The sequence below is a fragment of the Branchiostoma floridae genome, chromosome 15 (genome assembly GCF_000003815.2).
Source record: "Branchiostoma floridae strain S238N-H82 chromosome 15, Bfl_VNyyK, whole genome shotgun sequence".
In the NCBI taxonomy this organism is placed as follows: domain Eukaryota; kingdom Metazoa; phylum Chordata; class Leptocardii; order Amphioxiformes; family Branchiostomatidae; genus Branchiostoma; species Branchiostoma floridae.
The window spans coordinates 16,882,743-16,910,724 of record NC_049993.1 but is presented as its reverse complement, the minus strand read 5'-3'; the positions used below and the strand labels follow the sequence as shown (position 1 = coordinate 16,910,724).

Here is a 27,982-nt window from a genome sequence, read left to right as displayed (position 1 = left end):
ATGCTTTCATGCCCTGTATTTAGTACAATAAACAATCTACCCCATATATGTCTCAGGTGCTTACAAAACTCCATGAGTACTACGGGAGAAACTTATACAAAGAAAAAAGGTATCTATAGAAATGGAATGTGTATTTAGTATAAAATTTCTCTCGAGAACAAACATCTGCATAAAATACAGTCACGTGAACTGATTTTGATCAATTTTACTGAAAATTTTCGACATGATTTTAATCATTTTACTTCATATCAATACTTGGTAATGAAAATATAAATGCAACAGAGGCACCTACAAACCACTGCATGTTATATATGTTTTATTTCTGCAAATATGACCCTTTAGATATATTCTTGGTTGCACGAAAATTCATGTATACATGCATTAAGGTGCACCAGAGGCAAAATAGACATAAATATATATTTGAAATACATTCGTGCAAATGTTAGAGAGTCAACAGCTTGCTAAACACCTTACATCACTTCACACGAGCCTCATAATATATACAACCTCTTGTAATATATACATGTACATCAACATACAAATCCATATCTGTACATTTTATAATCGTAGCAGCAAGTGACCGGCAACAAAAAGTAGACCTATTCAATGTTTTATATTAGTAGTTACTTAAGTAGGTCAAAATAAGTATTAAATGCGTGATTTTTAGACAGCAATATTAGGAAACTGGTGCATGAATTGTGATGGAAAAGTACAAGTCAATAATAATACATTAGACGTATTCGTATATTCAATGTGACCTATGTTAGAATATGTAGTATCTACGCATTTTATGCACTATTAAGGTCTTGAAATGCTAAACTTTGTGAAAATTGGGTTCGGACTGAGTCCAAAAAGGTTTTCACAGTGGCTTATGAAGTGCTTTTGTACAAAACGGAATACAACAATGATCTTCATAATACCCTGGTTACCCGATCGAATGAGGTAAAGTTTCTTTCTATTCTCTGACTGCAACAGTTTAATGTAGATACTATCCTTGTGTATTAGATTGTCTCTGCTTAATAGAGGCGGCGGCACAGGAGGATGAGAGCAGCGGTGGTGGTCGAAGTCACACAGAAAAATATGCTCCACATGCTAAAAATTCAGACAGCAATATTTTGCCCGGGCCCCCGCATACGCCGCCTCTATCCTGAGTTTGAGTAGTGGTAAGAGTACATGCAATATGCCCTGAGTCCAGTTTTAATACGTTTTGGTTTCGGTTAACTTTCAACACGAATGGCAAGATTATTACACAATGTATATTGTAATTGTATAATATAAAACAAAACAATGTCTTATGGACATTGGTGGCATAAAAGGTCTTTTCAAATACTTCTCGAAAAGGTGTTTCAAGACCTGTGAAAGTCATAGCTTATAAATATCTGAAGAGGTATGAATATGAAACAAAAAAGCAGAAAATCCTGGTGCTTGTTAGTTGCTGACTGCTGGGATCTTCCCACGTGATCCCCATTGGATGGCAGCCTCTCCATGACCATGTACGGAGTTGGTGGACCCCAGGCCACTCCTGATTGGTGAACCCGGCGGGGCGTCATAGTCTGGCGGAGGGATATCCGCGGGGTAAGCAGGCTGTGACGTCACTCTGGGGCTGAAGTCTGCCGGTTTTACAAACTCAGGCATCACCGTGCTTACGTCCTATTGACAGGAAACACATCGATTAGTGTGACATCATCAAATACTTCAGTATGATAACACTTAACCAGGGTTCCGCTTGCAAGTGTAGTTTTGTCGAACTCAGAAAAAGAGTGGATGAAGTTTTGGTCAAAAATGCAAACAATGGTAACGTCTCATTACTTCTTACACAGATATTAGCAGCATTGATTTAAACATACAAAACTCAAAAGAAATCACAACACAAAAATAGCGTGCAATTCGTTATCATTTCAAGAAATCATTTTCATTGTGAAAATATTCCTGATTTGTTTTTTACTGCTCCAAATAGTTTGGCGTTACAAACAGCTAAAATGTAATCCATTGTTGTACAGTTCGTTTACTGAAAGCAACAACAGCCGAGGTAGTTGAATACGTACAGTAAACTATGAAATCTACAATACAAACATTTACAACTACACTACACGAGCACTAGCTGATAACAATGAAAAAGGTTACATGATGATAAGCTAAGTTTTGACTTCATAGTGACATGTTAAAGCAACAGTAGATAGACGTGTGATGAAATAAATGCGTTCTTCGCTAGGGGGTGTTTGAGGAGACAATATTTGAACACTTTGAAACGTATTCAAGCAGAACTTAGCTACGATTCAGTAAGCCTGCTGTTTCAATTTAAACCTAGCTATCTAGTTTCTTAGAGATGTTTAGCATGAAAGGGAGAGTTAGTAAGATGCCACCAAGGCCTAGGATTAGTGATGCTGAACTACGTTTTACAGCTGCAGTATATGCAGTAATTCTACTGTGGTGTAGCCTGGTATCCAAACCGATTGCAGCTCCCGAGTCTATTCTGCCCTTTGCAGAGAGGATAGAAGAGGACTGGTTTGGCTACCAGGCTATTGTGATGCGGGTACTTGAAGCATTCTTTGAACTACCGAACTGATAGGGAACCTCTCACCGTTGTTACCTGATAATTAAGCGTTCTTTAAAACATTCAGGAGTCGGAGAGAAAGTGTCAGCACAAGTCGGGAGAGTACCGGCCATGTAAAGCCCGGTAGTCTTTGTTCAAGTCCAGAGACAACAAGGACGGAGCGACCATGAGCTCAAACAGGTCCAGGGCGGTCAGGCCCCGCTGGAAGATACCATCACCGGACAGGGAGGGAAGGAATAAAAGAAAGAAGGAAGGGAGGAGAAGGAGAGAGAAAATAATCATAATCTTATGATCAAAAAACAGGTAGACACGATCAACTGGTAATCATTTAGAACTACAAAATAAGGCAGCTACAACATATGATTAAAAGAAAAAAACGATTCGTTGTTCCGCCAGTGAGTACGTTCTAGTGATGCTGTAAAAAAGGGCCTTTCAAACAATCTTTTGAGCTGTGTACAAAATGTAATGTCAAACATAAAAGGAATGAAACGTAAAAGTTCAATGTATGAAAGGAAAAATAGAGAGACTGAATTTTCTCTAAATACTGTCAATGTTTTACAGGGGTGACATTTTCCACTAATGTGCTCATTTTATGGGAAATTCGCTACCTGCATCTAGAGTCTACCACAAGAACAATGTTCTTTGACCATTTCGTCCGCTCGCTTCATCAATTACCTACAAAATCCCAGGAACAAGACACTAAAAGGCTTGCCTTTAACTATCCTTATTATAAGATTTGTCTTAAGCCAACCTACCCCGTTCATTTCCAAGCTGGGGTTTTCGAAGCCGTTTGTCTGGACCTTCTCGATGTACCCTGCGTCTTCGGGCTGTTCCTCGTCCCGTCCCGCGGCCGTGTCGTACGGAGCCGGGCCCAGCCAGCTCAGGATCACCGGCAGGAACACCAGCCCGTGCAGACACCCGAACACCACCACTAGGAAAAACACCTGGAAAACAACGGACGTCTGGATATAATTCTAGCAAAAATCAGTTCTGATCATGCCACACCTTTTAGTCAAATCATGATCTTATGTTCGAATCACGAGGGTATTTTGTTCGAATCAGGCAGTTCTTTTGTTCGAATCAGGAACTTCTTTCGTTGGAATCAGGACTGAGTTTTTTCGTTCGAATCTGAAGACTTTCGTTCGAATCAAGAAGTTCTTTCGTTCGAAACACGAAAACAATTTGTTCGAGTCAGAAAGGCTATATTAAACTGGATAACTTTCCAAACTGTGTTTTTAATGCAAGTTTTTATGCCTTTTGCGCAACTAGTATTTTGATATAAAAACAACTGATGCAAGTACGTAGCACAGTGAGTTTATCTCACCTTGAAGAAAGTGATGAAGACGTAAGAGTTGGACGTCGCGAGCAGCACGAAAGCCAGGAAAGTGCTGAACCCCCCGTTGAACACTGCCGGGCCCATGTTGCCTAGGGCTACGTGAGCTCGTTCTGAAAGATATCAAAAGCAGCATGTCACTCACTACATCCTTTCTGCAGTTACATATGTCCTTTTTATCACATTAATAATGGGTACATAAGATTGCTTATTATGGTCATGGTCATTATCATAGCCTTAAAACGCAGTTTCTGTCTTTTGACAAACTTTTCAAGGCTCAAGTGCGGTAGATAAGAGTGTCGGTATATGATTTAAACTTTACCCAGCTTCCACTTATATATTACATTTTACGTTTCAATCAATCATCCGCTGTGCAAATAAATTCTAGACATTTCTCCAGGGGAGGCTCTATTTTCTGTGCAGGGCCCCATTCAACAAACAAACAAACAAACAAACAGAGAAAACAGACAGTCCTTACCCTGCCTCGTGCCGTTGATAGTGTCAGGAATGTGTGACAGATGTGAGTGGGCCCAGGGGGTTCTATTTTCTGTACAGGACCCCATATAACAAACAAACAGAAACAAAACAGACAGTCCTTACCCTGCCTCGTGCCGTTGATGGTGAGGAATGTGTGGCAGATGTGAGCGGCGTAGTCCACAGCCAGCCCGATGGCGAGGATCATGATGTTGGTGGTCACAGTGTCGATGGTGAGGCCCCAGTGGTGCATCATTCCACCAACATCCACCTATCAGGAGATTATTTTATTCACATTAGAAATAGGTCTGTGATTCTCGTTGTTCAGAACCCTTAACTGTCTATTCCCATTACGATAAGGTTTAGAAAGCCGATCAGTCGAAGGTCCATTTAAGCTTCTAATAAGATATTATCAGGCTGGTTAGAAATTAACCTTCCTTGTAACGTTATAAGTATAAGCAATTCCAGCTTTTGGACAACAAGGTTGTGGGTTATAATCCCAGTTGGTGTTCATACGTTTGATTTTCCCATCACTAGTTCAAAGTTCTCGTTGCAGGAGGGATATAGAGCTTCCGTGCTTCAATCTTATCATTCGACTTCTGCCCTTGCTGTGACTATTTTCTAACGCATCTTTGCTCATTAGATTAGTTCTTTAGAATTCTTAGATCAGCAATACATTAGTTCAAGTCACATGTACGTACAGGATGCCATACATTATATCTGTTACAATGTTGTCACACAATAAATCATCTTCTGCTATTTTGCACCAAGTTCGTGGCCCATTTCTTACGTATACCTCAAGATTGACAAGAAGATCTACATGCGTGAAACCTATGCTGGAACTCTAGACTCACCAGTGTAAGCACGACGCACAGCAGAACCCACAGACTGCCCAGGATGTCAGCCAGCAGCAGTAGCGTGATGACGAACACTGCTGCCATGGCGATGCCGAGGTTACGGTATAACTCCGTCTTAATAACCTGGGCATCATTGGACAGAAAGGAAACAAGATAAGACTTCGGCATCAGCGCAACTGCTGATGAATCAGTCATAGTAAGAAGAGATTATAACAATCTACTCGTAGCAGCTATAGCGCTAAGAAGGACGATGAAACGGATTACTATATGCAGCATCTAATCCACGTGCCTGCAGTAGTAAGACTAAGATTTACAATCATTTATAATTCAAAGCTAGTCCCTTGGGTTATGGGTATCATGCATAAGTCAAGCCTCTTGCACATAACAATCTAGTCGTACTAGTATTAATATTCAAATGAATAATGTCCATTTAGGACATGTGTTGATATGAGAACAGTCTTTGTGTGTCGAAGAAGCTCCAGGTAAAAACAATATGAATTTCGCTGAATTCCCAACGATGTTTAGTTGTCGAAGGGAAGTAAATTTTCCCTGTGCCATCATTTCTTATAACAAACTTAACTCCGCTAATATAATCTAATATATCATTCCCTCTGATACCTTTTGTATTTCGCCATTTCCTGCTTGGCACTTTCCTTCATAGAGATAAGAACTAAGAAGACAAAACAAACCAAAACATGTACGGCTTCAGAGAAGTCTTACTCAACACAAAATAAGAACATGATATGAAGAACCGGCATACCTTGTTGGTCTCCCAGCCGTTGAACTGCCTGGCGTACGGAAAGGCCTCCCCAGAGAAGCCGACAGAATCCGTCACGGCGATGAGACTGTCCATGGCCTCGATCTCCTCACTGGAGTCCTTTAGCGTCTTGTAGGTGCCGCGGAGTCTGGACGCCTGATAGGGAAGAATGGAGATTGTGTCAAGATGACGTTCTGTTTTCTTACCACAAATGTGTCACTGTGTAATATATATTTTTATTCACTGTACCAGACATAACAGACGCAGTGGTGGCGCACTGAAGCTTCACTTATATTAGTGCCACCATACATATACAAAAACAAATAATGTTTTGAAGTATGATCAGTTTACTGAGGTTGTCCTTTGGTACTAGAATATCTACTCTCCTAGCAAAGGTTTTGGTCATGGCCGAGTCATGGCCGAGACCTTTTTTTAAATCCCCCTCCGCATCTGTGTAGAGGAATGCACACAAAAGAAACCCTATTGTTACTATCCCCCGACCAAAACCTCTGTTTCAAGTATGGGAAGCTAAACAGAGGCAGGCCTTTAGGGACCTGGAGAAGGACTGTAGAAGGGAATATGAAGACAGCACGAAAGACCTGGCATGTAGTTACATGTAGATGGATTGCCCAAGATAGGGAGGACTGGAGGAAGTTCGCCAGTGCCTCATGCTCTACCTAAACGTGCACTCTCACCGGACGTGGGGCACGCTTGCGGCATTGCTGGGTTCGGAAGATACTCAACGAATTTCAGGGATAAAGAACGAAGTTTCTTACTTGTTGTGTATTTTGTCGTCTTCTATGTCATACATTTACGTGTTACGCCATATCCGAATTATTAAAATATCGGAGAAAATAACAAAACAGTGACGCAGTGAACGAACGTAGCAATGCCGCAAGCGTGTCCCACGTCCGGTGAGAGTGCACCTTTAGGGAGTGATGAGGATCAGGTAGGTAGGTCTAGTAGTGAACTCCATAAGATTACTTGAACTTTATTACAAACACCACTTGGCAGGCACATAAGCCTGAATTGCGTAGGTGTGTACAATTACAGCAATACAAGTTCGCCATTACAACATTGCTTAAAAATTAGTACAAGTAATTCAAAAACATATATACTCTAAAATGGTTCGATATTTGCACTTAAAATTCACTTTAATGTGATAAGTTAGGTACGTCATACTTACAATGATGGAAACGGGAGAGGTTGTGGAGTTGAGCTGTACGTCTCCTGAGTGGCTCCTTCCCGTGGCGTCTGTGGTCAGAAACTGAACTATCCACTGGTGAAACGTGGTGCTGTCCGTGGCGTGGCCGTCTGGGAAACATTGTACAAATATTACATTTTCATTTCGAAAAACATTGTTGGGTCATAGAAAATGTCCCAGCAACCCTCTTGTAATGCGCAGAATTTGCTAAATCACAGGCAGAAGGCGCAGTGGATGCTACGTGAAACGTAGATTAAATGTTATACCTTACATTAATATCAAATCAGATTATGTGTTACAATGCAAAGAACTTAGCATTAAAAAACCCTGGCTAGATAGCAAGTTATACTCTCACAAAGTAGCATACCTGCACCAAGTAGTGTGGAGTTTTTGGTGGAATTGACCCAAGTTGTGTAGTCCTCAAACCAGCTGGTCACCGTGCCATCTGTAACGTAACTGTCGGCCTCGAACCTCTGGTACAACGTGTGGAGTTTCGCCCTCTCTCCATAGTAGTCTATGTCTCCTGCAATATGCACAGATACACGATATTTGTAGAGAGCTACAGACAGGTGCATTTGACTGTGTGTTGTGCGGACGGTATTCAGCACCAAGGACAGGTATGTCTACCTGTGGATGGTGATCAGCAGCAAGAACAGATGTGTTTACTTGTGTGTGGATGGTGTTCAGCACCAAGGACATGTATGTTTACCTGTGTGGATGATGTTCAGCACCAAGGACAGGTATGGTGTTCAGCACCAGCGAAAGATGTGTTTACCTGTGTGTGGATGTTGTTTAGAATCAGGGACAAGTATGTTTACCTGTGTGTGGATGGTGTTAAGTATCAAGGACCGGTATTTTTACACATGTAGATTGCGTTAAGCACCAAAGGCAGTTGTGTTTACTAGCGTGTGGATGGTGTTCAGCACCAAGGACAGGGTTGTTGAATTGTTGACGTTTCTGTATGGTTGACATGTTATATCGCCAACTAATATTTCATTAGATCTTGCTGACAACTACGAACTACAATATGAAGCGACAATGTATATCATTGACAGTCTATCGCACTATCATTGGAACAAAAATAATACTTACCAACATAAATATCCACTTCGAATCCGTCATCAGGAAAGTACTGCAAAAGATGATAAAATGATGTCTATGTTTAAGATACAAAACGTATAAAAACAACTAGAAACTACTGATTGCTTTACATAGCCAACTTCTAAGCTACAAGAGGTATTAATTGATGCCGCAAAAATCGGATCACCGATACACAACATTTTTAGTACGTACCGTCTCCGTTTTCTGCAGGTACAGCTTGAGGTAGGAGTCATCCGGCAGGAACCAGGTGGAGTCGAAGTTCTGCCGCAGGTTGACCATGCCCCAGATGCTGACCCCCAAGATGGCGGACACCACGACTAGTGTCACGATCTGAAGATTTGTGCAAGATGCAGTGGAATTGAGTTAACTGAGATCCACTTTAACCTGTCATTTTGACAGGTATTCTTCCAGTGGTGTAAGATACTAAGATGCCTACAATGCGCACGTTACAATACATTTATAACGGTACCTGTTAGCGGTCACGTATGTGTTTTTAGAAGCAAGATGACCAAATTGTTTACTGAAAAAAAGATAGATTCTATAGAAATATCATCCAAATCACTTAAACGAAATGAAATGAGAAATAGCTATCTTCCTCTTTGCCTTTACTAAATTAGAACATTGGAAAAGTGTTGTTTTTTGGGGGGTCAATTTCCCCTCAGAAAATGACTTCATGTCTACTTTGTTAAACACACCTTGCCAGGAATGGTCAGCAGACCGGGTGCGTAGATCTTTTGAAAGAAAAGTTGCAGACGATCTTTCTGTGAGCACTCAGTCGGGCGGTAGTCGGGCTTGTGTACATAGCAGCAACAACATGCGTTCCGCCGGCCCTGGAAAAAGTACGCAAAAAAATACAACATGAAATTATACTACATAATTCTTTTCCTGATATCAGTTATAACGCCTTGTACGTGTAAGAAGAATATTTACTTCATAAAAATCTTACAGCTATTTGGTCCACTATTGATATATTAATGATAGAAGACCTTTATTGCACATTATGCCACACAGGGCTAAGTACTGGTCCCAATAAGTCTTGTTGAAAAGATTGAGTTAACAGGTACAAAATCAAACTATCGTTGGATAAATTCAACTTCTCCTGGCTTTTCTGCTGTAGTGGAGATAAAAGAACAGATATGTTTTTGATTGCTGGATTGTCTAGTTGGTTTAGGAATATCTTTCTTCAGCACTTTGCGTATGAAATAAGGAAATAGGTTTTGTATAACCTTATACAGTTTATTTCTCTCTATACAATCTACACTGTACTACAGATATTACGCGTAAACGGAGAAATGTGATGTTCTCACCTCCCAGCGCTGAAAGTCGAGGCACATGACGGCGAAGAACAGGGTACAGGAGTACACGAAGACCAGGAAAATACTGACGGCCGCGTAGATACAGAACGACTGCAGGGCTGGCAGGATCTGTAGGTAAGACATAGGTACATCTTTCATCGATACAGCATGACAACGGTGACTTTTACACGTATCTACATTATTCTACAAAATCACACTTTCATACATAGACCATCAAATGTCATTGAGCCACAGAGGGACATACGTCATTACCCTTATGATTAGAATGCGTCTCTAAGAACCTTCGTGCAGAATATTCGAACGAATCGAACATAGAGCATGTTCGAACTCGTTCGAATGTTCGTCGAAGCGTTGCCACTTGGTCTTTCGACACCACGTTGTCGTATGACGTCTACATGTTAAGCACGTCACACATATGAAAATGACGTCTTACCGTGGATGCCCCGACGCCGAACGCTACCACGTCCGTCATGGAAGTGACGGTGATGGAGACGCCGGCGTGCTTGAGCGCCAGCGCCGCCTGCTCGCGCCTGCCCCGTTTCCTGTCCGCCGGGGAGAGGTTGTTCCACGCGCTCACCACCACGAACATGTCGTCTACACCGATTCCTGGGAAACAGAGAAAAGAAAAAAATGGAAACGATTGGAACCAGCAGAAGTCAAGAACTTTTCGGTGGAATATCATCACATTCTGTATGCGGTTAGGCATACCTGGTAGACCGTGTCATCGGGTTTGTACTGAAAAGTATAAGCCGAATATTTTGAAATATTTCCGTTCGCACCGGCATGGACAACTTGTCTTATCAATAAGTGTGGTGGGTTCTTTTACGTGCTCCATGTGTGGCTCTCCTCAAACACAGGATTCATATAAGTGACAGAATGATCGACATAACGATAGCGGTCATTTCAATAGGAAGAGGACTTTCTGTACCGAAGCTATGGGTACTCATTTTCACCTCAGTAGACTGAGAAATAGGCTTAAGGGCTCAATATTGGTACCGGTCAGGGATTCGAAATCAGAACCTGTAGGTCGTCCTGAGTCACCAACCCTGACCGCAAGGCCACCGTGCCACCATAATAATACCCAGCCTGAACCCGGACTTTTTGCCCACTACTTCTGTCCAAGGACACCTACCCAGGATGAGGAAGGGCAGGATGGAGTGGACCGGTCCGTACGCGGCTCCGGCGGCAGAACAGATCCCCATGGACCCGATGATGGACAGCCCCACGCACAGCACGCCCATCAGCGACACGTAGATCTGGAAAGGTATTGGTTGTTTGTAATCACGTGACTATGACGTCACTCTACATCCGCCTTGTCGGTTCACTGTGACTTTCACTGTTTTCTATGGAGAAAGGGAAACATGTGCAAGCTCTAATAAACACTGATCAGCTTGCCCATCAGCGACACGTAGATCTGAAATGGTATTGAGTGTGTGCAGTCACGTGACTATGACGTAATGTAGTCTCCGCCATCTTGGTTGGTTAAAGACATGCGCTGAGATAAAGGTTTATAGCTGATGCTCTTCGATACAGCTGTTACTCCTCCGTCTTATAAAGACCATAAGAATTGTCCTCTACGTTTTGTCTACACTTAGGCCTACTGCAGAAAATTTGACCTCCAACTTTTGAACTGATTTATCAAAGAGATACAAACCAACGTTCACTTCTAATATGATATCAATCATTTTTATTTCTAAAGATACTGGTATACAAAACTGCCAAAATCTTATTTTCTTTGTGAAATATAAACAAGCTTCGATTACACTAATCTCTCTGACACAGACGTGCCACATACAGACTTCTATGATCTCTGAAATACTTTTGATACATACATAGAAAGAATTCTCAAATCTACATCAATGACATGAAAAAAACATATTACTTTAAAATTTCTTTGTGTTGCACATTTTCAGAAAAAAAGTATTACTTAACAGTAACGACAATCAGACAACTATAGATTAACCGTGCAAAATCGTTTTCAACATTAGCTGGTGTGTTACGCCGAACGGCGGTTATACCGGCTATATAGATACAGATACAGATACAAAGGTCTAATATTCTCCTAAACAAACAAACAAACAAAAAAGTTCAAAGTAACTTACTACGAACATATGTCACCAATAGACATCTGTTTCAATGCAGAATATTCTAGTAACACCTCTCCTCCTGTCATATTTCCCTATTTTCAAATGTGTTGAAAAATGACCGTCAAAAACTGGATCAATGCGCAATCATCAAGACATTTGTGCATTAAGTAACTTCTTATTTCCAGCTGTACAGTTTTACATTTGTCGTTTACACCAGGGTTTAATTATCCATAACCAGAAGTGGGTCCATTTCGTGGCAACATTCCGTCAGCTTCTGCTCCAGTTCTGCCGGCTCTGGTCTTGCCGACGGCTCCTCCCGCCAACACGACGTCATGACGTCATACAGCTTGTCCGGACATCCGGGCGGCCTGTCCAGACGGACCCCCTGCCTCAGGAGCCCCACCAACTTGGGACAACTCAGTTGGCGTTGGCGCTGGTAGCTGGGCTCCTCCCCGAAGGCGGCGATCTCCCACAGCAGCACGCCGAACGACCAGGTGTCGCTCTCGCACGTGAACTCGCGAGACTCCAGCGACTCCAGAGCCATCCACTTCAGGGGCAGGAGTTCGTCGGCGTCGTCATTGCCTAAGGACACATAGGTAGTCTCGGTGTAGACGTCATGGGCCAGACCGAAGTCAGCAAGTTTGGCGACGTCATCGCCAGTGACGAGGACGTTTCGGGCGGCCACGTCACCGTGAGCGATACGCAGACGTCGGAGCTCCTCCAGGGCACGGGATATCTGGACGGCATAGCGGATAAACCTACCAAGAGAACCGTTCTGCCGAGGTTGCTGTTTTAGAATGAGCAAAAGTTCGCCTTTGGTAGCAAATTCCAAGAGAATACACTTCGGTGTGGAAGTCGTCAGGACCCCAAAGAGCTTTACAATGTTGGGATGTCCGTCATTTTGTTCCTCACTATTTTCGTGCACGGCTATCAACGCGGCGACTTCCCGGCAGAAGGCTCGGTAGCAGCGCCTATCCTCTATGCGGACGGACTTGACTGCCACCGTGACGTCAGCGCCAGCCGTGCGAAGCTGTCCTTTCCTGATCTGCGCGAACGCGCCCAGCCCGACCAGTTCATCCAGAGTCAGATCTTCGCCGTCCCTCTCCCATCGGTTGAGCCAGCCTGGCTGAAAACTCTGTGCCAGGTCGTCTTCCATGTTTCTCAGCTCCAGTAAAACTCTGGTCTCCTCTAGAGACTCTTCTTGTGCCGCTCGTGTAGCTTTTTTCCGTTTGTAGAGTGTTAGCAAAACTAGAGCAGCGACTAGTAGAGTAAGTGCCAGGGGTATGGCAATCTGGAGAGACAACGGAAACGTGTATGTTCCCGTTTCGATGGCGTCACACAACTTGCCAGTCCTAGGCGGCACGCAGGCGCAGGTACCTTCCACGTTGTGACACGTGGCGTTATTTTTACAGGCACAAACTTGCCGACATTTCCATCCGTACAGCCCTGCGGGGCAGGGCCTGCTGCAGCTACTGCCGAACCAGCCTTCTGTGCAGTTACACCTGCCGTCGGTAGGGGAGCAGGTGGCGCCATGCTGACACAGACACCGCCTGCTGCAACCCTGTCCGTAGGTGCTGACTGGGCAGGATGTCTGACACGTGGTTCCTGTCCATCCCGGCGGACACACACAGCCGGCCCACCGGTCACAGCTGCCACCATGGCTACAGACGCACTCCTCTTCGCACGATTCACCCGTTTTTCCGGGAGGACAAGCGACGGCCTGAAGCTCATAACTTGCGTTAATGACCGCTCCATCTCCCGTTAACACAGTACAGGTGTAGGTGCCGTTGTGTTTGGACTGTATGTTGTGGATCCTTACACGATCTTCCTGAGCGCCCTGCAGCTCCTTTTCCGTCTTATTAGGAAATGTCCACATCATCCTGTCAGCAGCCAGATTGAAAACCTTGCAGTGCAGCGTCACAGAGCCAGTGATGTAAATCTGTCGCGTGTCGCTAGGGATCGCGATGATGACCACTGTACTGTGAGGTATGTCGCAGACGACACCCTGCCATCCAGGCTGACACTTGCAGGCCCCGTTCAGCCCATGGCAGCGGGCACCGTTCTCGCAGGTGCAGTTCTGGTCACACAACAGGCCGTACTTGTTAGGGGGGCATCCGACTGCCTGGCCATCAAATTCAACAGATAGAAGAATTACTTCACTACGCATACCATATACCACCATGGAAACAGAAACGTCTGCTGGCAGGTCGCATGTGACATGATTCATCTTCAGGGAAGAAACCGTTAACGAAACGGCCAATACCAACTGTCTATCTGTTTTAGGAATAGGCCCTGAATAGCAACTCCCAGACGAACTCGGAGTAAAGCCGGTATAACTGTGTAATAATTCTAATTGGACGACAGATGCCCCATCTGTTGATCTTGAACAGTTAAAGCACCGTTGTTGTGTAGAAGCCCACACCGACTTAATATTTGTAATATCATCATCACTCCAGGGCTTCCATACAAAGTGCACCAGACAATCACTGTTATCCGTGTACGCTATAGCCGTATACTGTGCCTTGATACTATCATGGTTGTAATAAAACTGCTTCGAGGCAGACACCTCTCCAATATTCGTTGCCATGCCCGTGACAGTCCATTTTATATCGACGTTCAGATCACCTGACTTCCCCCTTACTGTGCGAGTCGGCATTTCGCAGGTGTCGTTGTAAACAGGCGGGTATCCCTCCACGTCTTGGACTTGTACATCAACATACAACTGCTCGGGGTTTCCGGAAGACCAACTGACATTTACCGTGAGGTTATAACTAGGGTCGACGCCGAAATCCAATGGACGCGCCACTTTGATCACGCAATCGGTTACACGGAAGCGTTCCGTCTTTTCTCCGGTGACAATTTTACACAAGACTTCCTCCCTCCCCTCCCCTATGGCCGACCGAACGTTGAGGACGGTATCCCCCACGTGAGCATTCTCTGGAACGTTCACTGACGACTGTAGTGCTCCCATGAGCAGGACACTGTCGGAAACGACCAGGCAGGTCAGGAAGACGAAAAATGTAGCGCTTTCGTCCATGTTACTCGTTACAAGGCCCGTCTGGTAGAATCTAGGACGTCCTTAATAAGATATAGCCCGTGGGCACACTGTCCTCTCCGAACAAACCGGTTTTTGACAGCCGACATTTGAACCCTGTCACTATAATGTCACGCAGCGAGGTGGACATGTACCGTACTGAAACATGTGCCGCGAGAGATCAAGAAAGAGTACAAAATAGAAAGCCCGATTAAAACGACTAAAAAATGTGAAAATAAAAAACAGCCGGAGCATAACCTCTCAGAGTACAATTCCGCACATCGTCCGACTACTGAAGTCCTAGACTGCGCAATGTTTTACCTGTTATCTGTTAATTTTACCGCTCAACCCAACATATATTTTGATACGTTTGACAACTTTGAACGATTTTAAATGTCCTTGTTAGCTATGTTACAGCTATGTGAGTACAAGAGCATTTCATGACCCAATTTTAGAGCCATGCTAAGGCTTAGGTCACATTTCCAAGCCGGGGCCCGGTCGGGATGTGTAAAGAAACAAAATGTTAAAATGTATACCTAGAAATATACATATGTTGAATACAAATGTTGTCTTATGTTGAAATTTTGATGTCTTTTCCCTCCCTAAAGCTGCCCGGCCGGGCCCCGGTTTGGAACTGTGACCTAAGCCTAATCTGTACACTTGTAAGGATGAAGTAAACCATTATCGTACCTTTTGTTCGATGCAGTTGAACTTTCCGAGCACCATGGCGACATAAGCGATGATGAGGAAGTAGCCAGCGGACAGCAGGGTCAGGTCACTCTGGATGGCTCCTCCTCCCTCGTCTCCAAAACTGACGGGGGAAGAACAGAGGGTTTACACTCACGTGACTGTAACGTAGGTGAAGATCCGCCATGTTGGTGGGTTCATGAATTACGTCACTACAAGATAGGATCAAGAACATTCGCCACTACCCTACTACAACATGACTCATTTTACATGGGCAGCATCGAATTATCAATACATGTACAGCCAATCCTATACCCTGTACTGGTGACCGTCTCTGCATAGGACCACCTGGCCGCTGTGTCTTTTTCTTGGGGTCCCTTATATCATTTCCCTATGGAAATTAAGAATTCTGTCTATACTTACCATTAATCTATTGTATCCGTTTCTTTCAAGCCCATTGAAAGTTTACTATTAATAGGATTGACTATAACTTCTTTCTTTACGTGTTCCGAAGAAAATATGCGTAATGTCAGTTACAATAAAAGTGATGCGTAAAAACTTGCAATAATCGCCACGAAAGCATTGCCAAATACGCGAGGACAAAGCAATGTTCCAAATGTCGTTCTCTACCTTCTTGTTGCATAAGGCGTGACCGTGACCCCATCTGACCTCTCCTTCTGGGCGACCTCCAGGAACCCCTTCTCCCACTCGCTCCTGACGTCATCAACCTGTGACGTAAGACAATAACGTTTTAAAGTCACGTGAATATGACGTACTTCAACGTCAGCCAAATTCAAAATGGTGGATCAACAACTATTCTTGTAATAGCACTTACCTAGTTTCGCCCTATCTTTATATCATCAGTCACTGAAGTAGGCTTTTTTCTTATTTAAAGAGTTAAGGTAGGAGCAAGAGTAAAGAGCATCAGACAAAGAAAACTGATAGTTCCTTTTTGAAAACACTGACAGTTGAAGTTAAGATTAGAGATAAGTTTCATCTTTAATTGCCTAATATTGCAAATCAAAGATAACTTACCCTTTGTCCCTGTCTTTCCACGCTCTGGTCCTTCACGCCATACAGCATGGTGGTGGCCTTGGCGCCGGAGATTTGACCACCGGAGTCCCGCTGGATTTCTCCCAGCACGGCCTCAACATCGTACGGCCGGAACGTCACGGGGCTGGGGGTTATACACATTCATGATTATTGTAAAAAAAAAGTTCTACACATACGGTTTCTATGGTCCGGTTCCATACGATTGCATTTTTAAAGATTAGCGATAAACGCAATACAAATTGCAGTAAAAAAAAAAGAAGGGCAAAATACAACGGTGTCAGTACGGTTTGAAATGTTTGTGAAAATAAGCGTAATTATAAGTCTCCACTCCAGCGTAACAGAAAATATCAATTTTGCAGACTTTCAGTCTATGTCGTTTACTGGTAACTACGAGGGGCGTTCAAGAAGTAATCCACCTGACCCATTTCCCAAAGGAGGAGATTAATGAAACTTGGTGCAGTTATTAGTCTTTCTCTTCATAGGAATCACCCAGAGTTATGCATTTCTACCATCGTTTGATGCAGCTCTGTACACCGTTTTTGTAGGACGCCCCAGGTTGGTCCTGCAACAGATGCCTCATCAATGGCAGAAGAGGGACGACCAGGTCTGGGAGCTGTTTCCACAGACTTCCGGCCATGTTTGAATTCACAATGCCAGCGTTTTACAAGGTCATATGATGGGGAATCATCACCATAAGTTTCTTTTATTTCATCAAAAGTCTCATTTGGTATGCGTCCTTTCAAATGCAAAAACCGGATCACTGCGCGACACTCAACTGGCTCCATTTCACACCTGGTCCATTTCACACCTGACTCAGTTCAAACACCTTTAAATCAAAAACCAAAATTAGTTCAGAGCTGTTTTTTGCAACATAACCCATAGAGAATCATTACATATGCAAAATTTCATCTAGATCAGATAACTGGAAGTGGGTCAGGTGGATTACTTCTTGAACGCCCCTCGTAAGTCCTTCCTTCGCACGCGAAGACTGAATTTCTTTCTTGGAAGAAGTAAAAAAGAGACAAAACGGCATCGAAAGCTGTCATGTTGCACACCTCCCTTTGGTAATGGTGAACAATATATAGCATTTATATTTTATAGTTATATGACATGTGCCCAGCATCTGGCCTGCAGCGTAATGTGTGTACATGTCCTTTGCAACTCAAGCCAATGGTAAACCTAATACGACATAAGAATGTTCTCTTACACGACCAGTTTTTCTCACCTGCTGACGTTTCGATGTCTGTCAGACATCTTCCTCAGAGCCACCTACATCGGCTACATATAGCGGCGAGAAGCAGAACTCCAGTTAGAAGCTCTGACGAAGATGCCTGCCAGACATCGAAACGTCAGCAGGTGAGAAAAACTGGTTGTGCAAGAGAAAATTCTTATGTCCTAGACTCCTATGTTCTACCAACCTGATGAAATTATTTTCGGAAGGTAAACCTAATGTTTCCCTATGACGTACCTCATGAGGTTGTTCTGGTTGACCTTGTCCAGCACGTCCTGCTGTGACAGCCCGTTGATGGTCGTCTCGTCAAAACTCCACAACTCCAGCAGACTGCTGGACCAACAGTTAGGGCCGAGCCTGGAACGAGGGGAAATCACATGATTAAATCATGAATGAAGACCCTTGTTGTACTTATTTTTCCAACCGAGCTAAGTACAGGTTACAACAGAGACAAAACATACATAAAAGTATCACAGATCTAGTCTAACATAGAAGATTGCCTTCTAGGTAATGGTGAAAATGAAGGATTGTATAGGTTACGCAACAGTCGGCATCATCCGTCGTTAACAAGTAAAAGGAGAGGGACACTAATAAATACATGTATGGTCTACAGTTTTGAAGTATGCAATTGCAAATGTATGTACTTATTTACTGCTTACTTATCCTCTTCGCAAATGTATGTACTACATATCAATACATCCAGCGCAGACAGCAGTGTTATTGAGCGTGTGTCAGAAAGTGTCCCACTTACTGATAGCATATCGATGTCCAGTTGGTCGCATCAGTAGAGACGTTCTTTATCGACGTGTCTAAAGCCAGCATCTGGTGACAAAAAAAAAACTACCTGGTTAAGTTTCATTCTACTATGTTTTATGAAATAAATATCATCAAAGCGTTCTTGAGGTACAGCAACATAAGTAAGAGATTTTATAATAAAGTACTAGTATCTTATTTGGTCCAGCAGGAAATGATCGAAAAACTTTCAAATTAAGTATCGTGCATGTCATAATGAATCTAGCAATCCGCGACATGTATGCATCTAGACCCCAAAGACATGTCAGTTAATACCGATACCACGGCACTTGTCGATAACGATCGAGAGGGCTAGGGAGGGCCGATTTACTTGGGCTACGAGAATCTTTATCTCAATGAACAAACAAACTATTTGAAACACATATGTTTTAAGGTCCTTTTATAATCAGTCTGTGTAACAAATAATAGTTGTTTCGGGTCGACGGATCGTTTTCATAACACTTTGAGGATCACCACGGATGCTATCTAACAGGGCTTTATGCAACCCTTTTCAAACAAACAAACAAACAAACACGTCTTACCGCCTGCAGCACGGACGGCACCAGCACGTTGTCGGCCTCGATCAGCAGGAACTCGAAGCGGAACTTCGCCGGGAACTTCTCGGAGACCCAGTTCTGGTGCTCCAGCGCCTGGGAGCCGTACGGAACCCACAGCTTCTCCGAGCGGCTTTCCTGGTAAAACTTGACCATCCCGGCACTTAGGGACCCGCCCAGGAGCAAGGTCAGCAGGATGGTCAGCCATGGGTAGCCGGCAACCAGCTTACCTAGCCTGTAAATAGAGAGGGTCAATCAGTTACCTTAACGTTATGACTTTACTGGCCAGAATCTCTCTCTCTCTATCCTGGTAGAACTTGACCATGCCGGTACTCAAGGACCCGCCCAGAAGCAGCGTCAGCAGGATGGTCAGCCATGGGTGGCCGGAAACCAGCTTACCTAGCCTGTAAATAGAGAGGATCAATCAGGAACCTTAACATTATGACTTCACTGGCCAAAATCTCTCTCTCTCACTATCCTGGTAGAACTTGACCATCCCGGCACTCAGGGACCCTCCCAGGAGCATGGTCAGCAGGATGGTCAGCCAGGGGTGGCCGGAAACCAGCTTACCCAGTCTTGAAATAGAGATTATTTATTTATTTATTGGTTTGGCTGTTCAGCACGCACATTCAGGGCGCATTTATCTCCTAAGATGAAATTAGGTACCCTTTTTTCATCCTCACACTCAGGGTTGACAATCGCGGCAAATTAAGCCTAACGATATCACCCCTGACAACTCAGCCACAGAATACGGGTATTAGGGGCGTGGCTTCTAACCAACTGTCAGCCTATCGGAGAGATGGCTTTTTGTTGTCGAAAGCTCGGAAAGCCGCCATATAAGGCGACTCATTAATATTCAAGAGCAAGATAACAGTACCGGCATAACGTTTCACAGTACTTTCAGCGTCCAAACGTCTTTATTTAGGTACCAAATTTAACAGTTGTCGGTTCTGTGGGTATAGGTAACCACGGCATCACCGTATACCGACAAAAAAAAACATTACCGTCACGCAAAGATAAACAGATCTTTGTGCACGCCGCGCCGTACCATGCGTACGTACTGAAACTTGCAATCCGGTCGCTGATTGGCCTGCGACACATCAGGCAAGCTCATCAACATTGATAAGCAAGGCGCCCCTAATACCCGTATTCTGTGGCTGAGTTGTCAGGGGTAATATCATAGGCTTTGCCGCGATTGTCAACCCTGAGTGTGAGGGTGCCTTTTTACACCTGGGAGGAGTGAGGAAAGTACACGCCATCGGCCTTTTCCCTCCTCCAGCAACTTTATTTACTTTCTATACTTCATTGTTACGTGTGAAATAGATTAACAGACAAACAAAAGTTGGGTAGAGGCCTTTCCCAGGGGCACAGAGTAGGTCCATGAAGATTGGACATCCAAAAAAATGAGATACACAACAAAATATTTGTGTTACCTAGTTTCCGCAATGTTGTTAGGTTTAAATCTAAGACAAGCGCAAAGTCGCATATTTTGAGAAGTTGATTTTCATTCCAAGTCAGTGCTATTTACTTTTGTATATTCATGCGGTACCAGTGTGACGGAACGAGTTGTGTCGGCCCATAGGTTTCTTAAAATAGCGCTAAGTAGGTCACCTTAGAAGATAGACCGTCGGAGAGCAGACAGGGGAAGACGTATGGAAAGGAGCTCTTTGTATCTTAGCTTATTAGAAGAGAATAGACGGCAGATTTACTCCGCTGGTGGCTGATGATGAGTCGTAAATGTCAACTTCTCTCCGAGCGGAGGTTCGGCTCCGGTCGTGTTTTGGTTTTTTTTTTCCTTCAAATTTTTGGTGAGTTTTCTATTTCGTCTCCTTTCCTTTATATCCACAGGCCAAAGTTTGAACAAAAGGGGACAGAATAGAAAACCAGACAAATAACGCTAAAAACACGTCAAAAACAGCCGGAGCTGAACCTCTGCTTTGAGAGTAAATTCCAACTCCAATAGCAGTCACGTAACCACTTATTAGAACCGAAGGACTGATACACAATACATGATGATCAGGTATGAAAGATGAGCTGTGCTATCCGGAATTAAATGTGAATTATTAATAAGCCTCGTCCGTAATAGGATGTTGTGTATGAACGTTTTTAACAGCATTTGAGCTTCAGAAGGTTATACTGAAAACGCTTAATAACTGGAAACGTTTTAAAGTTTTCATCTTAGTTTTACCCGCGCACGAAAACGTGGTTATTGATCAACGGTCACATGGTAAGCAAGAATATCGATCTTTTGCCCGATATTGGTGACGTGTAATACAAAAATCGACGCCAATAGAAATCAATGCATCATACCATCTATATAATGTGCTTGGTCATAAACCATTGTGACATTTGAAAATACATGTGTATCATAAAATACAATGGAGTTTTCTAGTCAGGAAAGTATCCGAATCTTATCATGTAATAAAACTGAAGATAAAACTGAAGATATAGAATATATAAGAGTATACACAATGTAGATAATAAGATACAATAATCTTTTTACAGTATGAAGGTAGGCCAAGGGAATTTCAACGGCAATTAAACGGTAATTTCGAAAAGAAAATTGTTGGCCACTTTTCGTCTATTGTTTTGAAACCCAAATGAAAGAAAAATGGGTGGAAAGCGTATGTATAAAATATCAGCTGTAAAACGTTGGAAGACGACTCGTCGGTTACGAATATCGGTACCCACAGCGGAATAGAACAGACAATTGCTCTAATGAAAAATGTATGAATTCATAACAAAAGATTCCAGGGTGACTGACCGTGCGGGCACGGGAATCTATAGAGGAAACGACTGACCGCAAGGGCAATACAATTTGTGGAATATACAGGATTCCCACTGACGTCATAACGACTATAATTTGAATCATTCGATTATGGCGGATAATTGGGTCAAGCAATGCAACCATCGTGTGTTTTACGGACGAACACTGTAATGCAACATGGCGCAGATTACGTCAAATGAAAAGCCTATATACGTGACTTGCAGTTTGAAAATGCTACATATTGACTATCATAGAGAGGGTTTTGAAGAAATAAAGTCCTGACCAAAACTTACAAGGGATTGTGTGAATCGGCTACACGTCAACGGTTACAGTCAAAGAAAATGCCAATCCTTACTGCTATTAAAACGCGGTATAAGTTTCTCCGTGTCCATTCAAATTTGACAGAAATTATATAAGAAAGACTATACATTGTATGATGCATATACAAAGACTGCCCACATATAGATTTTCATTCGCTAAAAACGAAAATGATAATCCAACCAAACCCTTTTACTCTTGTTATAACAGGTCAAAGTTTTGCTTTCTATTCGCGATTTGGCATTTCTTCCTTTATTCAACTATGCCAATATCAAAATGCACCCAAACTTCATTGCTACCAAGATATCGGTGTAAAAACGACAGCTTGACGTTTACGAAATCGTACCCCCAGCGGAAGCTAGGGAACAGACAATTGTTCTGATGAAAAATGTATGACTAACAAAAGGCTCCAATGGTGACTGACCGTACGGGCGGAGAATCTGTGGAATATACGTGACTTGCAGTTCGGGAATACTACTGAATATCGCAGGGGAGTGTTTGACTTTTACAGAGTCCTCCCCAGAGAGTGGAATAATGGAGGCCCTCCACTATGCTCCTAGCCCAGCTCCACTATACTACTTTTGAATTTAGTGTGTTCCTTCCCTATTTTCCTGGTTAGTTTTGCTAAAGTTCAAGAAAATTCACAGGTTGTTGTGCCAAGTGGCATCACTTTTCCAGTCTGCGCTCAGTGCACTATCTACAACTCGTGAATAGGTGATGATCAAAACAAAAGTCATTTCACTACTATACAACAAAGGAATCGCTATCATTCTTAAAGTATTTGACACCCTATGCTATTATTTTTAGAGTAGCTTCGCCAGCTTCGGTTATTTTTGCCAGCCCATCCACTATCCTAAAAAAATTGGGGAGAACCCTGCTTTAGCAATATGAAGTAGCCGTTTGGCACCCCAATTTGCACTTGTTATGGAGTCAGGTACGCATGAAGAAGGTAAAAGAAGGATTGTCACCTGATGACCAATATGAAATTGTAAGAATGACTTAACGACAAATGTTTCTGAAGAGTCATCGTTTGGATACAGCGACTGTCGATACTCGACTGTTACAGTAATTCAGTAAAAGGAAAAAAAAGGCTTCCAATTGAACAAAGACCGTAAAATGTATAAATATTGCCCTTATTTTCCATTTATTAACACGAAGATGGTCAACTACTTGTACCCTCCGTATGTAGTATGTACGCGTACATTTCATCGGTAAATGTTCAGTTTCGGTTTTTAATTTAACCGTACTTTCAGTTGGCATTTTTTTCATTAAAACGGCGTCTAAGAAACTATGATATTACTGTCTATGGTCACCTAATGTGAAAATACACACAGAGCTCGTTACTACCAGGAAATCGATCACACCACATCCGTGATGACGCCTGCCCTACATTTTCACATGGATGAGTGAATGAAGACATTTCTTGCACATTTTTGCCCCACTGGGCTAAGTATAGGTCACATGGTAACAACCATATACATGTAACAATTATATACTTTTGTATGGTAGTGCATATATACGTCTTATCCACCATTGTACATTCAACGTCCTCTCGCTTCTTGGTAATTACATGAATGTAGCTAGCTGTATGATTGGTAAGAGTTGGTTTGAATACGGGTCCGTCGTCGCCCCAGGCTCTCCAATTACCGCGACACATGCTTGCCTGGTTTCGCATGGCAACAAGCACGCACTGCTTGCATCCGCTTTAATGGGTATAATGCCGCATTATACGTGTTGCTGGCAAAACACTTGGCTCTATGGAATACAGCCCCTTATCCAGAATATTTTCCAATATCGTATTTTGCAAAACTGCCAAATGTTAAGGTTCATATTTTCACATGCATGGCAAGAAACACTGCCACGCATGGTCTACTAATTACACAGGCTAATTACGTACTAGTATTTTGCTGGTGGCAAAACACTCGACAATTGATCTATACATAGAATTGTAACCTTCAACTCAAATGCTCCAAAAGTTGTATACTATGAGGCTTTTGCAGGTTGAAATACTATTTACATGTGCTACTGTGACACCATACTCTATTGCGTATATGTCGGACAAGTACTAATTAAGCTGTGATCCCATTTCGAGTAACGAAGTGTCTAGATCTATCAAGGAGCCCGCACTAAAAAGGGCAAATATGAAGGCTGTAAAGGGTAAAAATAACCACATGCTCTCGCCACCATCTTAAGAAGGGGGTCAGCCTTCTTGATATATCCTATAGCAGAACGTACCGTGATGTTGATGTTAGCGTAAAATGCCTTATCGACGAGGGCTATCTGCCTGGCATTGACAAGATAATGGGAGGGTCATCGCGGCGGCTTTATAGAAAATTGTCTTAAAATTAAATTGTCTTCTTACCTGTAGAAGAATCCTTCTAGCGCCGAGACGAAGACGTTACTACACCTCTTCATGCAGTTCGGCCTCCCCTGTTTGGGAGAGTTGGATGGTTTGGCGGCCATTTGTTTTGGTTGTCGAGCCGGCTTGTTGTCAGATCGCTGTGTTAAGGCTACGCGAGGGATTCTGTACGCATACTAATATAGCACAGACTGAGGCCTTACAGACAGTGCGAAATGGTCACCAGCTGGGATGGGATGGTCTGTGTTTGAAGAAGCGATTCGCAGTGAAAACAGTACTAGTAGATAGTACTGATCGTGGATCGCGCCCGGCGAGATGCAAATGAGGCGGCTGTTACGAAACCGGACAAAGCCGATGATTGGCCGGCTGAGCGGGTTATGTAAGATTCTTTTATTCCTGGCGTGACACCTGACCCGGGGGCGGGGCTACGGCGATCTGGGGCACATGGAGCTACAACGTGACGGGTAGACACAAGGACATATTGACATAGACGGTATCACTTTCTCTCCTGCATTCATGCCTTACCTCCACTACTGATTACTGTGTATCATGTTGCATTTGTTGGGGTGGAATTTTATTCATTTTATTCATTTATCTATTTACTGAAGGGACTACCCTACAAGATTGATGAAGATACATAATTTGAATTTTCAAACTGCTCAAGGCCTGACAGCTAGTGGCTCTATTCTAAGACCCTTCTAATCTCCAATTGGAAGCCGATTCTACGGTGGCATTTTATGACAAAGCTGGGCAAGAACTATAGCCGGCTAAGGAGTACTAGTATCCAGTTGTACAATCCTTGGTCGGCTGCACTTCTTATCCGTCCACTGATCTTATTAAATGTCCCAGTAGGATGTGCTTGGAGATGATAGCGATATTCAACTTTAATTTGTCGAATCGTTTTTCAAGTGGAGTAATCTCTAAGCAAATCCTACGGTACTAGCGCTATAGCATAAGGTATCAAAAGCTGACAGAGGAATGAAACCAGCCTAATGGGTTACGCTCGTATGAATGCTACCGGAGCTCGTCTGATTCCCTTTGACCGGCTTCACTCCTCTGCCAGCTTTGATACTATCTTATGGCACCGTAGGATCTGCTTGGAGATTAAAGGGGAGGGCTATACAACGTGACGGGTTGACACAAGGACATAGACGGTATCACTTTCTGCCGTGCATCGTGCTCCACCTTTATCGTGTATCTTGTTGCATTTGTTGAGGTGGAATTCTACTTATTTATTGAATTTTCAGACAGTTAGGTGGCTCGATTCTTATCTCCAAGCCGGTTCTATACGGTGGCCTAAGATAGTGCAAGGAGCTTAGATAGATCAGTAGTAAGTTGACCATTGCAAGGACCGTAGCCGGCTAAGGAGTATCCGTTTGCTCACTTCTAGGTCGGCTACAGTCCTTGGCCATCATCTCAATGCCACGGTAGGATCTGCTTGGAGATTAGCGCTATTCAACTTTGTCGAGCTGTTTGTCAAAAGTAGGAGTGTACAGCGTGACGGGTAGACGCAAGGACACAGACGGTATCACTTTCTGTTGTGCATTATTCTCCACCTTTATCGTGTATCTTGTTGCATTCACTGGGTGTAATTTGTTTTACATGCCTGTATAATGAAATTCCAGACAGCTAGGTGGCCCCTTTCACCCTGAAGACTTGTGTTTCAAGGAGGCCAAACTGCACGTCTGCAACATTTATTGATTGAAATATGCAGAAGGAAAATAGATAAAGCTGAGATTGTAACAAAAGTAACATGTGACAAGTAACAGATGATGATCACAATGTCGTAAATGGACACAGGTGTAGAAGAAATCTATTGTTTATTACTTTATTTTGACACGACAAAAAGTACAGTGACTTTCGTATATTGGAAGCCAAGTTTTGAACGTTGTATTTTGTCTTAGATAAAATCATACATTCCAATCCCTCTTTGGTTAGAGATATGCAAATTCTTCCGATCCCAATACTAGGAAATATGTCTTAGGAAAGAGAAATAAAGTTACTATAAAAGTATATATTGTATTTACACTCATCACTTTCAACGTCTTGGACGGTTCTATCCTGTTCTTGATCGCTTCAACAGACTAACTTGATTTTAGGCATGACACACACTTAATATGATATACTCCTAAACCCATGCGAGTACGGGAAAATATAATCGAATGTTGGTATCTAAATGATGAAACCGCTTAAGGATATGATAATGTCCTTGACCCGAGCCTACCTACCTCAGCTACCAAAACCTATTCTACCCAAATTTTACCTGTAGTTCCGAGGCCGGGGGCAAAAGTTCCATCTTCTGGTTTCTTTTCTGCCTTCCATGGATGGAAACGGGTAGAAAACGGATAGAACAGATGAACAAGTGTATGTGTATTTCATTCCTACAACCAAGTCAGTGTGGCCTATTCAACCTAAATCGAATTGTTGTGTGATAGATACATGACCTAAAGTCACACCACAAAAGGGATCGACCAAAATTACACGGGTAGGGGGTGGTGTCTAAATTGCTAGACCGAAGAAAACCGTTACACTCACGCATTCGCTGACTAACGTAGCAGGTAGTAGAAAAGTAGAAACTTGATCATTCAACACAAACAACAAAATCCTGGCTACTGTAGCCTACCGATGCCAGAACCAGCGCAAGTCAATACTGATTCCGCGGCTAAAGCCTTCGGTTGGCTGGGGGAGAAACATACGTTTCGCTCCCAGAGTTAGCACCCTAAGCCTGAGCTACATGTAACTAATAAGGAGTGGCTGTCGCTATGGTAAAAAAAACAACAACATTGAATCTTGGGGCATGCTTGTTTGTTTGTTTGTTTTATTTGGATGTCTATTAGTGATAACGTTACATATCGTTCCACTATTCTGTTTTGTTTTTTAGTCCACACAATATAGGCACAATAAGATGAAATGTAAGAAACTAAACAATTTGTAAACAGAAAAATTAACAAAATCAACTGAGGTAACTTAATTAAAGTGAACGGGAGACTATGGTGCCAGTGCTGACTTGTATAGACCACGGAAACAGCCTGGTATCCAGGGTGACGTCATGGCCACCATGTCAGGACACGGATGGTTGAACACCAGGCCAAACAAACGGGTCCCAATCTCCAAGCAGATCTTTCGGGGGCAAAGACAATATCCAAAGGGCTACACAGTGTCCAGCTGGCCTTCGGTCGCCTATTGGATCCTGGTTGGTCCCTTGTATGCTGCCTTGCCACCGACAGATCTGCTTGGAGATTTATGTAAACGCATTTAAGTTCGCGGGGATTTACTTCCGCGGTAGCGGGAAAGTGGAGTATTCGCGGTGATTTTAAGTTCGCGGTAGCGCCATAGACTGTAGTCATTAACTGTAATGGAAAAATGTTCGCAGTGGTTTTCAGCGGCCACCGCGAAAACCGCGAACATTTCTGCATTTACAGTTGGTCCCTCTGTCAACAGCGCGCCATATGTAATGCCCGCAGCCATGTGCGTTTGACGCAGACAGGTTGAAGAACAGGTCTA

General features: G+C 43.2%; 2 protein-coding genes across 3 annotated transcripts; both read right to left on the bottom strand.

Moving 5' to 3' along the window:
• Positions 1 to 298: 298 nt before the first annotated feature.
• LOC118431333 (patched domain-containing protein 3-like) lies at positions 299 to 24,681 on the bottom strand. Of its 2 annotated transcripts, XM_035842454.1 has the most exons (22): positions 24,482 to 24,681; positions 19,023 to 19,269; positions 18,440 to 18,510; positions 17,926 to 18,045; positions 16,440 to 16,581; positions 16,035 to 16,132; positions 15,408 to 15,528; positions 10,729 to 10,852; positions 10,030 to 10,202; positions 9,588 to 9,704; positions 8,976 to 9,110; positions 8,473 to 8,610; positions 8,272 to 8,311; positions 7,547 to 7,702; positions 7,162 to 7,289; positions 5,979 to 6,131; positions 5,216 to 5,341; positions 4,488 to 4,632; positions 3,879 to 4,000; positions 3,310 to 3,498; positions 2,591 to 2,755; positions 1,524 to 1,650 (listed from the first exon to the last, which is right to left on the bottom strand). In XM_035842454.1, exons 1-21 carry the CDS (start codon positions 24,580 to 24,582, stop codon positions 2,639 to 2,641), a joined length of 2,763 nt encoding a protein of 920 aa, XP_035698347.1. In that variant the 5' UTR covers positions 24,583 to 24,681; the 3' UTR covers positions 1,524 to 1,650; positions 2,591 to 2,638. The 2 variants fall into 2 exon arrangements, with proteins under 2 accessions (XP_035698346.1, XP_035698347.1); XM_035842453.1 differs by lacking the exon at positions 2,591 to 2,755 and having other exon boundaries at positions 299 to 1,650.
• LOC118431334 lies at positions 11,028 to 15,013 on the bottom strand. The gene has a single exon (XM_035842455.1). The coding sequence runs from the start codon at positions 14,718 to 14,720 to the stop codon at positions 11,904 to 11,906; it is 2,817 nt and encodes a 938-aa protein (XP_035698348.1). The 5' UTR covers positions 14,721 to 15,013; the 3' UTR covers positions 11,028 to 11,903.
• Positions 24,682 to 27,982: the final 3,301 nt, after the last annotated feature.